Source organism: Neoarius graeffei, chromosome 22 (genome assembly GCF_027579695.1).
Source record: "Neoarius graeffei isolate fNeoGra1 chromosome 22, fNeoGra1.pri, whole genome shotgun sequence".
Lineage (NCBI taxonomy): Eukaryota > Metazoa > Chordata > Actinopteri > Siluriformes > Ariidae > Neoarius > Neoarius graeffei.
In genome coordinates this window covers 11,318,626-11,331,239 of record NC_083590.1, presented here as the reverse complement: position 1 = coordinate 11,331,239, position 12,614 = coordinate 11,318,626, and the positions used below count along the sequence as shown (strand labels likewise).

Below are 12,614 nucleotides of genomic sequence, written 5' to 3'. Positions count from 1 at the left end.
TTGGGATGGTTTGAGTTTCAGGTGATCCAGAGTGTGTTAATACAAATAGATCAGTAGATAAATGAGGGGAAAACAGTTGCATGGAGAATTGAATAAAACTGAAGTTCAGCTATTAAATAAGTGGAAACCAGTTGATGCCATTTAAGGAGAAAAACATTTACGTCTCACATTCTGCCATTTTGTCCCAAGAAGCTGTGAGCTGAAGATGGAAGTGACGGCCGGCTAACTCGACTCACAAACACCACCTTTCCAAAAATAAAGCAAATAATCAAACACAACTTTTATACTCCTAGTTTATTTACAATTTACACCACTAGTGCAGGCTCCAGTGTCCAATAAATGAGGTGTTTTTGTTTTTTCCCTTCTGTACAAAACCTTCACTGAGTGCAGTGTGAATTTTTTTTTCTTCTTCACATATCTCCACATTAAATGTGTGTTCTCGCTGAAATGTAATGATGCAGACACTGGGCCTGTAGAACCATGTGGAGTTTGCAGTAAAACAAAATTATAATTCCAAAAAACCTTATTGTGACCTGATAAAAGCTTTTATTCAAAACAGCTTTTCACAGAGAACTCATTAGAAACACCGTTCTTATTTATTTTTATTACATCATAACAAATCAATTACATGCTAATTATTCTGTTGTTGTAATGTCCTGACATCTTTCATAAATTGTAATTTTTTCTGTTGTGTTGACCTCACAGCTTTTATTCTTTTTCATGCTGAAGCTCTTTCATGGATTTATTTGTCTCTGAAACAAAAACCTCTGTCTCAAATTTCAGTGGCCTTTCTGGGAGAGGTCTTTACCCCCCACACACAGGGAAAGTCAGACAGGGAGAGACAACACACAGAGTGTAAGGGGAAGAACATGTCAACACACACACACAGTTAGCCAGTGAGCTCCTCATGAGTATCTCCATAAAACCCCTTCAGCACTGGGCTGTGATCATTTCAGTCGCTCACTAATTAGAGAACAAATCAAATGTCTGATCTGTTCAGATAAATTTGACTCTGCCTCAAACTCTGCCTGCTTCATCTAAACCTGACTTTTGAAACTCTTTTCCTTTCTCCTCTTATAAATATTTTAGATCAGACTCTTATTTCCCGATTTGGTGATCAGATTTGATGTTGCGTGTTTATCCCATGTGTCAGTGACGACGTGTGCAGCAGAAAACTCAAATCCGAACAGCTTGAACTGTGAATTACTGTTACAGCATTTCAGTGTATTGTCGACTCGGAGTTTGTACTTTTGTCATTTATGAAAATGAAATGGTGCAGTGAAAGATTTGAGGACCTGTTTGATCATTTGTGTGAGTTTATTATGTATTATTTTATTTCCTTCAGGATCAGTTGTGATATGATTAAAGGGAGAAGTGCTGAAGCTCTGGTCTCAGCGCTCAACTCAGAAACCTCCAGTCTGAGAGAACTGCATCTGACTGTGAAGACACTGGATCTGTCTCGGAATAAACTAGAAGACTCAGGAGTGAAGCGTCTCTGTGCTGGACTGGAGAATCCTCACTGTGAAGTGGAGACACTGTGGTAAGATCATCTCTCTGAGGCTACGTTTACATTACGTCGAATCAGCGGATCATCAGATTAACGTTCTTAAAACGATTTGCGTTTACACTAAAACCGTTAGCCGTGCACATAGCAACGCCAATACACGGATACGCTCGGCTCCGCAGGCATCCTGTGCTCCAAATCACTCCGCCCTGAACAGCGAGTGCCCTCTGGAGGGTGCGCACTCCGGCCCTGCGCAGCTCACAGAGCGCGCGAGTGAAGTGCACAAGCCACGATTCGGGACTGAGCCGCTGTGTGTGTGATCCCAGCGCATATCACTTACCACTTGCAAGTGGAAGGATGGCAAGCCTAAAGACAATCATAACTACACAATGGGCAGTATTTACATCAGTATTTGCAGTATTTTCATACTTTTATACTCTTTCATTAAAGGTGATACAAGGCGGAAGTCCGCGCCGTTTTTCAGCAGTCGCGTCCCATGACCAACGCCAGCGAATCAGGAAGGTGGATGTCACAGTGACGTTGTCCAATGAGACGCCAGCTATAGCTCAGCACAGCATATCCGCGTATTTTGAATGTTTACACAGCACCGGAGCTGACACGATCTAGATTGAATACGTGGATGCTGGCGGATTCCCGTTTCCAGGCGGTTTAATGTAAACGGACAGTGCATCTGCGAAGAAAACGAGACAGATACGGTCTAATGTAAACGTAGCCTGAGAGTCACATGACCTGCTCCTCAGTAAGACACATTCTCTAATAGTGAGACTGAAGCAGAGGTTTTAGGTTCATCATCAGTGTCCTGAGGAGGAAGATTGTTTCTGTTCACTGCACACTGATGATTTGTCACAGAGTCTTTGGGTCAGATGGACGTATGTGAGAAGCTGCAGCACAAAACGGGACTTGATCCGACTGCAATGTGTCTGAACTCGCTGTGAAATTTACTACAACACTGTAACGAATCCCACAAACTGCACCTGAGACTCAAACTAACTGCCCTCTGTGTGAGCTGCAGAGAACTGAATCTGTCTAATAATAATCTGGGAGACTCAGGAGTGAAGCGTCTCTGTGCTGTACTGGAGAATCCTCACTGTAAACTGGAGACACTGGGGTAAGATCATCTCTCTGAGAGTCACATGACCTGCTCCTCAGTAAGACCCATTCTCTAATAGTGAGACTGAAGCAGAGGTTTTAGCTTCATCATCAGTGTCCTGAGGAGGAAGATTGTTTCTGTTCACTGCACATTGATGATTTGTCACAGAGTCTTTGGGTCAGATGGACGTATGTGAGAAGCTGCAGCACAAAACGGGACTTGATCCGACTGCACTGTGTCTGAAATTTACTAATTTACTTTAGAAATTAATGAAAATGAATTATCGCCAGAATAAAAAATGTTGCCAGCTGACCAGCTCAGATTTGTTTCCTACTTTTTAAACAAAGTCACTATTCCCAATAAATAGTGTGTAAAATAGGGGGTTTGATATTGACCCAAAGGGCAAGGAGGTCGCTTCACACCCATAGACAGTTCGTGCCGGTTTGCGCCTCCTCCTCCTGCTTTGATATTGACGCCATAGCGACGAGTACATCTCGTTGCAAAGGGCAAGCAACATCATTTTGCGCCTCTTCTCCTGCTGGCCAGAGCGTGCACACATCAGTCAGAGTGCAGACCAGACCGCTGGAAGCTGAATTGAGTCATCGGACTGAATTTCCTACTTTTTTCAAACTTTCCTGATCGCTATCAAAACAAACAAAACTTCCGGCTTGATTACGTCAGCATTCGAAAGAGGGCACGTGCGTCTTTTGACAATCCCTGTGTCCGAAATTGCTCGCTACTCACTATAGAGGGATTTCACTGACGTCACCCGAAACCGGAAGTAAACAGACCCTGCGCCATATTGGAAGACCAACAAACTCGTGATTAGGGGGAAATAACGGCAGCGGTATGTGAACCCACGAGAATAAAGTGGAGTGGCAAACGACTTAAACAAATCTGAGCTGTTTTATTTATGATTTATTGGCCCAACAGTAGACTTGAAAGAAACCTGTGTGAGACTTGGCAAAAAACTGTGGATATAATGGATAAGTCTGTGCATGATCTGTGGACACTTTGAGGTAAGCAAACGTAAGAAATTCAGATTTAAAACATGCTAAATTGGCCCCAAGTTGATAGCTGTATGAGGAGCAAGCCTCCCAGACTTCTACAATTTAATAATAATAATAATAATTTAGGATGGTTTGGAGCTTGCTCTCCCTCCTATTATATAAATAAAGCATAGTTGTTGTGTAGGCATATATCATAAATACGTACGTATAATTTGGATAAATTAACCTAAATTATGGATACCTTAATAGTAACAAAAAGTATTAATTTTTCAACTGAAAAGATATATTATTAAAAGATAAATATCAACAAGATTACCTTGGCCATAACTGTGTAGGTTATTCTTAACAACAGCTGTAATATCACAAACCAAGACACTAACAACATAATTGTAAGCCTGTAGCCCTTTGTAGGCCTTCAAGTCATCAGCAGTGTAGGCACTGGGTGTAAACAACAAATAGTTTACAATGTCTGGGTAGCAAACAGATGGCAGAATTGGTGTCAGGTCCTCCTTATGTTTCCATTCTCCCTTGCCCCGAGTCTTATCATATGGGTCAAACCCATCAATCACAGCCAGTTTCTCCACATACCGTGCCCTTTCTGCAGCTGGTAATGTACTCACATAACCAGAATTATCAGCCATCGTGTCACTTCACTCTCGCTCGTAGTTTGTTTTATATTGTGAGGTATGTATGTATGTATGTATGTATGTATGTATGTATGTACTTGAGGTCTTCCAATATGGCGCCCTAACAAAATCTCGCGGTACGGTGACATCACGCGGTAGCCCTCTATATAGGGCACTGTATAGTGGAGACGCCATTTTGTAGTGCTGTCCGTGCTGAAAGAAATCAAATTAAAAGTCTCAAATTTGATTTAATAAAAGACAGCAGCAAAGAAGAAAGTATTCAGCCTTGATTTAAAAAGAACTGAAAGCTGCAGGTACTTCCATATCTTGGCAGGCTGAGTGGTATGCTGGGGCACCTCTTGCCAGCAGACCAGGATATCCAGAGGGAACTTGTGCGGTTCAGTGTTGACCTGACCATCCCCAGCTTCAAGGAGGGAGAGAGCATCGTGGAGTGGTGGGGTCATGTCTTCGACAAACCAGACAAGTACCCCTCCCTGGGTGCACTGGTTAAGTGTTGCCTCTCCATCTTTCATGGACCTAGAGTCGAGTCCTCATTTAGTCTGATGAATGATGTAATTGATCAGAGGAGTGACAACATGAATGTGGAAACATTTAATGCAATACAGACGGTCAAGTACACGCTGATGTCCAGGGGGAAGACAGCTATGCAGCTCTTTAGAAGGGAGGACGTGAAGTTTGGGGAAGTGGACAGAACATTGTGCAAGAACATTAACTCTGCAGCAGCCACATACAAACACCAGCAGAGGGTGAACAAGGAGGAAAAGCAGCAGAGCAAGTATGGCTCTCAAGCAACTTGCAGTGCTCAGCAGGCCAAGAAACAGACTGCTGAAAGAGAGAAGCGGGCAAGGCTGAAACATGTGGCAACTCAGCGAAAACGGGCCATGGAGACACTGGTGGTCCAGGCAAATAAAAGGAAAAAATTATCACTATTCACTTTCTTCGTTCTATTATTCACATTTTTTTCCAGGGCATAATTTCACTATAACTACATGTATTTGAATTTGTATTTGTACTGTATGTCCTTGTGCAAATGTCAATACAGTATACTTAGTAAGGAGGCTATAATATTTATTCTGGGGGAGGACCCCCCAAACAAAATAAAACAACACCAGAACCCACGTCACCACTCGCGCACCCTTCTCACCTTTTTCACCCCTGACCCGTTTTTATGCCTCGATATCGAGGCTTTAACAGGCAGCGTGGCTCAAATTTTACTGTGAAAACAAGTGCGACAGAAAAACATTAAAGTTCCATTCATCATTCTTTCCTTTCTAGTTGCATGAAGTTTTCAGGGATGGTGTGGAATGTCGCGTTTAACTGTGAGAGATATAAAATTTATTTTTTAACATTGAACCCAAGACCCCCCTAAATCCAACCAGGACGTGGATGATTTTTTTTTTTTTTTGCTCCTCCACAGTATGGTGATGAAATTAAATAATGAAGATGAGCTCAAAGTGCAGACCTTCAGCTTTATTTTGAGGGAACCTGCATCCAGATTGGGGGATATCAGGATGCAGGCACTTACAGATGTCTGTGCAGGGGAGAGTGGGGAACGCAGACTGGCAAACAAATCCAAAATGCTAGAAGAAATCGAAGTCGAGGGACAGGCAGGGGTCGATTGATGGATCGGCAGACAGAGTAATAAGGTCTAGAGTAATGAGACAATAACGAGGGTCGAGAACATGATAAGGCAGACAGAATAACAAGGCTTGTTATGACGGGTAAGACACTGAACGATACTTCACATGGAGTGAGTGTGGGAAAGGTGTTTATATAGCGTGGGCTGATTAACCAGGAAATGAGTGACAGGTGTAATTAATAGACAGGCGATAGAGGACGCTGTGGTTCTGGGGTGTTGTAGTTCAGATCAGCCATGTTTGTAGTCTGACTGGAAGTGGCGCTCTCTATCGCGTTACTGACAGGCAGAGGTGGACAGTAACCAAGTAAATTTACTTGAGTAGTTAAGTACACTTTTTGAGTATCTGTACTTGAATTTTTGTTTTTTGAAACTTATGACTTTAACTTCACTACATTTGAAAGACAAATGTACTTTTCGCTCCACTACATTTCTGTCAAGGTCCTCATTACTCGTTACTATGAAGCAGTTTAGAAAGTGGATATTTTTTCTTTTCTAAAACGCGATTGTTGTTTTCGCAGGTGACACTGAGACAGCCGATCAGTAATCACTAGGGTCACGTCACGTCCATAGACTATAAAATCAAGTTCAATTTCTCCGCAGCGTTATTTGAACACGATCAGTTGATGGCAGAATGGAAGGAGGCGGTTCTTCTGGGGAAAGGAATAAAGATTTGTTTCATTTTAAATGTTTGCTTTGTTTGCCTAAAACAAACCACATTATGGCCTCCAAAAACTCATGGTCCAACCTGCAGAAGCATATGTAAACGTATGTAAACATTTTATTCCAAGAGAAAGCTTGTAATGAAGTTGTCTGTGCTTTTAGAGCTAGTGATAATGTTGCAATAGCGATGCAGTCTGGTTAGTCAAATGACTTTCTATGGATTTTCCCGCCAAGTTGCCATAGCCTTTTCCACGGCTAACGCAAACACACAGCTGGTTAACTTGCACACTGTTAGTTAACATGTAAAAACACAATTATGCTAACGTAACTTATCTGAAGTCCTTTCAGAAATATGTTTAGCATGATTTTGCCAAATAAATAGAATGTAGAAATCTTTCTTTTCTAGTAGCGTTAGCTACCCAATATGATTTCGAGTTTGAAAAGAGTTTGCTTGCATGTCAGGTAGAGTTTCACTGACTAGCTAGCTTAACGTTAAACCACCATGATGACCCAGCATGCGTTCATTTTGTGAATTCACATTTCTGTCTTTGGTAACGTTAACGTTGTAGCTTTTGTGGCCTTGCATAATTACTATAGCTACTACGTATTTTTTTACCAGTAGCTAAAGAGAGAACCTAGCGAGCATCTTATTGATGATTCTGCTTGGTTGTAAGTTGTTTCATTTTGTAACGTTCTACCAGGTGTTTATTCTACAGGTTCTACAAGTTAGTCAGTGAATCCAGTCGGTTGCTTCAGAGGCATTAGGTTTTTGTCAGCGTTGTGACAATAATACAACAATGCATTGACAGAAAATGTACTTTTAATACTTCAGTATTTTTAAAAGCAAATACTTCAGTACTTTAAGTAAAAATTTGACTGGACAACTTTCACTTGTATCGGAGTAACATTTGACCAGTGGGATCTGTACTTTGACTTCAGTAATGCAGTTGGGTATTTTGTCCACCTCTGCTGACAGGTGACTGCTGTTGAAATTACAGCACTGTTTATATGTGCTCCCTCTTTTTGAAGGATGAAAAAGTAATTAGACAAACGAACATCGTCATAAATCACACTGATATTTTTATTCCTCCGACACTGAGAGGTGAAACCGGTATGTTTTCGGGTTTTCTGTCCATTTTTTCTGAAACTCTTGTTCGCACGCTGTCTCAAGAACGAGTGGCTGAATGTTTGTAGGATTTATATGGAATAATCATTGTTTACTTCTCTGATTCTACAATAATATAAATCTATAGTGTTCTATAAATGCACTCTGTCGACTCTGGAGAAACAAGTTTATTGCCCCTGTGTAGTGCACTATAAGTCTAGTAGAGAACCATCTGAGATTCAGTCTCTCTCTCTCTCTCTCTCTCTCTCTCTGATTAAAGTTCATGGTCTCTCTGCTGTTCTCTGTTCAGCTTCAGCTGCTGATGGTTTAATATCACACACAGCAGAGGAGAGAAACTCAATATAACACTCAGTATTATCATTATTAATTATACTGTTAATGAGAATAAACAGATGATATCAAATCCTCATGACATTCTGAATAATAAAATTAATTTTACACTCATCATCTTTAAAGTAAGAATTAAACCAAGATGAAAATCTGTTGATGAAGTGTGTGTCATTGTGTCTCTGCAGGTTGCGGGGTTGTGGTGTCTCAGATGAAGGCTGTGCTGCTCTGAGTTCAGCTCTGAGATCAAACCCCTCACACCTGAGAGAACTGGATCTGTCCTATAAGAATAATCTGGGAGACTCAGGAGTGAAGCGTCTCTGTGCTGTACTGGAGAATCCTCACTGTAAACTGGAGACACTGGGGTAAGATCATCTCTCTGAGAGTCACATGACCTGCTCCTCAGTAAGACCCATTCTCTAATAGTGAGACTGAAGCAGAGGTTTTAGGTTCATCATCAGTGTCCTGAGGAGGAAGATTGTTTCTGTTCACTGCACACTGATGATTTGTCACAGAGTCTTTGGGTCAGATGGACGTATGTGAGAAGCTGCAGCACAAAACGGGACTTGATCCGACTGCAATGTGTCTGAAATCACTGTGAAATTTACTACAACACTGTAACTAATCCCACAAACTGCACCTGAGACTCAAACTAACTGCCCTCTGTGTGAGCTGCAGTTACATGGTGGAAATGATCTCAGGAATATAGAATTTGAAACTAAAATGAGACGTGAATGCCAGAGAACTGATGGGGTAACAAAATAAATAGATTTTAAAAATTGACTTTTCAGTAAAAACCATGAAAAAAGTACAAGAAAAAAAACACAATAATCCTTCTGTTGATTTTCAGTAATTCAGTGAATTATTACAGTAATAAACAGTTGTAGTAATAATAATCTAATAGCAGGGGTGGAGCTAAAGGGGGGTGGGCAGGGCAATTGCCCCTGGGCCTTGGGCCCTCCCCCTAGCTGTACAGGGCCCCACCCTTTGACATTCAAGCCCTCCCAATAAATGTGCCTTACGCGATTTCATTGGAAATTCCTTGAAACCTACAAGTTTTCACATGATTATAGACCAGTTGACCTATATATCTCTCATTTTTGCTGCACATTCTTATCATGGTTTAAAAAAAATAAAATAAAAAAACCCCTGTTAAATCAGGATAGTTGAGGCTTTTCTTGGATTCCAGAGAACTGTGAACGCATCCGCTTCTGAACTCGAGGGCCGAATTATTAGCTGCATTGAAGGGAATGGCTTAGATCTCTCCAGATGCCGTGGACAGGGTTACGACGGCGCAGCAAACATGAGCAGAATTTATTCTGGTGTTCAAGCGAGAATAGCGGAGGGGGAGCCCCTTGCTTTGTACGTGCACTGTGTGGCTCATTGTCTGAATTTGGTACTGAATGATTCTGTCAAAACTATCCCAGAGATTAGACAGTTTTATGATGTGGTTGCCAACAGTGTTAAGAGATGGGCATTACTTGGCGATTTATTGAGCCCAGAGAGCAGGGAATGCCTCTGCCCAACCCGCTGGTCCTCCCGCTACGATGCGCTTGTTGTGTTAAAGCACAGATATGGAGACATCATTAAAGCGCTCGACAAGCTCTCACTTACAAGCGAGAAAACGAATGAACGAGATGAGGCAGATGCACTTAAAAAGGCCATTACTAAATTTCAGTTCATATTTTTAATCAGCCTTCAGACAAAGATTTTGGAGTGCACTAATGCCATCTCAAAGCTACTGCAGGAGAAGACCATTGATCTCCTCAAAGCATCTACATTATTGCAGAATGCTGTACGAACTCTACAGGAGTACAGGAAGCAGTTTGATGAGGCAAAGGCTTCCACTCTGGCATTGGCTGTGAAATGGGGCAGTCAAACGCAATTTGTAGCCACCAGGTTGAAAAAAATGAAGTGCCACTCTGATCACCTTAGCGAAGACGGTCGGCTTTCCGATGCAGAGCATTATTTTCGGGTGAATGTGTTCTATGCATGCCTTGATGTAATCATTCAGCAGCTGTCACAAAGGTTTGTCAGTTTAAATCGGACTGCTCATTTGTTTGAGGCTGTTCATCCAAATACGCTCCAGCATGCCAAGGACGAGGAGCTATACGAAGTGGCCTGTCGACTGTGTGATCACTATAGTCGGGATATTGACTCCAGCTTTCCTGGTCAACTAGTGTCATTTAGGGCTTGTTTCAAGGAGCAGATAGCGAGACACACATCTCTGCTTAGCCTGGCCAGGTTGCTGGTAATAGATCATCCAGGAGTAACTTCTACATTTAGTGAGGTGTGCATGGCCTTCTTGCTTTTTCTCACTCTCCCCGTCTCAGTTGCGACAGCAGAGCGCTCTTTCTCCAAATTAAAATTGATAATTTATCTCAGGAGCACAATGGGTCAAGAGAGACTCTGTGGATTGACCATTTTATCAATTGAGAATTGTTGTGTTCTGTGCCACTAGATGGCGCACTATGGTAATGAGGATTGGGGGGGGGGAGTAAGAGAAGAAGAGACCGGATGTAGAGTTGATATAAGCCTACGCGCTGTATACATGTGTTTTGTATCTGCTCCCGTTAAGTTCTGAAGTAAACGTAATGGACGGAATACCAAGCCTCTTCATTGACTACAATAACTTAAATTAACTACAAGAAAACATAAATTGGCGACGAGGTTGCTTTTGCTGTTTACTGTAAGAAGATGGCTTTTACATCAATGCCATTTCCTCCACCTTTCCTGCCATGCCCTAGTGAACCGCCAATTCCGCTCGTCACATGGAAGAAAATGTTCCAGAACTACCTACTTGTCGTCGATGCGACGGGGGATAAATGGCCAGAGGTGAGGAAAAAGGCACTTTTGCTGCATAGTCTTGGAGTTGAGGGCCAGAGACTATTTTACACACTGCCTAACCCAGGTACGACAATGGACGAAGCCCTTAGGGCCTTGGAAGCACACTTTAACCCAAAGAGAAATACTGTTGTTGAAAGACATGCATTTAGAAAGAGAATTCAAGCTCAAGATGAAAGCATTCTACAATATCTTGCCGCGCTAAGAGACTTGGCTACTACATGTGAGTTTGGAAACAAAGAGGATGAAATGTTGCGTGACCAATTGATGGAACACGTTGCTAGTCAGCGCATATGAGAACGTTTGCTACTAGAAACCGACTTAACGTTGGAAAAAGCAGTTACCCTTGCTACACAAATTGAAGCTGCCTTGATGCAGGCAAAGTCAATATCTGCCATGGCCCCAGTCAACGCCGTGCATACTAGATCCACAGAGGGCAAGAATCGTCTGCGCCACCCTCGCCCTAAGAAACAGCCCACTGCTTCCAATGCAGGACATGCTGCTGCCTCTCCATCTTCACGTTCATGCTACCGCTGTGGCTCTGATAAACACATGGCAAACCACAAGTCCTGCCCTGCTGCCACAGCCAAATGCAACAATTGCCAAAAGACTGGACATTTCTCACGTGTTTGCCGCTCTGCACAGAAGCAGACACATCACGTTGATGTAGTCGACTTACCTGAAATTCAGATACTGTACCTGAATGATGCTGTCACAGCTGACAGAATTCAGTGTACTGCCAAAGTTAAGACGTCGTCTGCCACTGCTTCTGTCGAGTTCATTGTGGACTCAGGCTCCTCAGTTTCCATTATACCAAAATCACTGTATGATGCTAAATTTAGTCATGATACACTGCAACCCCCTACTGCCAATCTAGTTACTTATTCACAATCTCCAATTCCTGTGCTGGGATGCCTACCTGTCCTTGTGTCACATAATGATGCCTCCTGCTCTACTCAGCTGTTTGTTGTTGAATCAGGGACTGCACTGCTTGGCATGGATCTCATCAGAGGACTTGAACTGTGTATCAATGGCTCTACGATACAGGAAGTACACAGGCCTACTGCAACTGCTCCTGTGATGGATCTGTCCACCTCACCGCCACTGCCATCGGGCTATGGCTGCGCAAAACAGTTCGTGCACAAAGTGAAGGTCTCGAGTACAGTTACCCCTGTGAGACAGAAACTGCGTCGCTTGCCACTCTCCGTCAGAGACGCAGTGAATAAGGAGATAGACAGACTCCTCAAAAAAGGGATAATAGAGAAAATCGATGCCTCACCGTGGGTGTCCCCCATTGTGGTCATCCAGAAAAAGTTGGGAGGTATTCGAATGTGCGTCGACTTACGAGAGCCGAATAAGGCTGTTGTTACAGATAGCTACCCCCTTCCACACATTGATGAGCTGCTGTCACGTCTCAAGGATGCAACTGTCTTTTCTACGATAGATTTAGAAGCCGCATACTTCCAACTGCCCTTACATGAAGAGAGTCGTGATCTGACCGCTTTCATCACGCACGAAGGGTTGTTCAGATTTTGTCGAGTTCCATATGGTTTAGCCTCAGCCCCTTCTGCATTCCAAAAGATGCTGGCTACCATACGACAAGGCTTGCCCAATGTAGCTAATTATTTGGATGATATCATATTATGGGGGAAAACACGAGCTGATCATGATGCCACTCTTGCCTCTGTCCTACAACGCTTACAGGAGGCAGGTCTACAGCTGAACAGAGACAAATGTCAGTTTAAT

At 42.6% G+C, this 12,614-nt stretch overlaps 1 protein-coding gene across 4 annotated transcripts in view; it reads left to right on the top strand.

Moving 5' to 3' along the window:
• Nucleotides 1–12,614, top strand: part of LOC132870622 (NACHT, LRR and PYD domains-containing protein 12-like) — a 327,744-nt gene that overhangs the window by 13,018 nt on the left and 302,112 nt on the right. For all 4 annotated transcript variants that reach the window (XM_060904348.1, XM_060904347.1, XM_060904346.1 and 1 more), the window contains exons 7-8: nt 1,346–1,540; nt 8,213–8,389. In XM_060904348.1, coding sequence (XP_060760331.1) covers nt 1,346–1,540; nt 8,213–8,389 — 372 coding nt within the window. The remainder of the gene's footprint in view (nt 1–1,345; nt 1,541–8,212; nt 8,390–12,614) is intronic.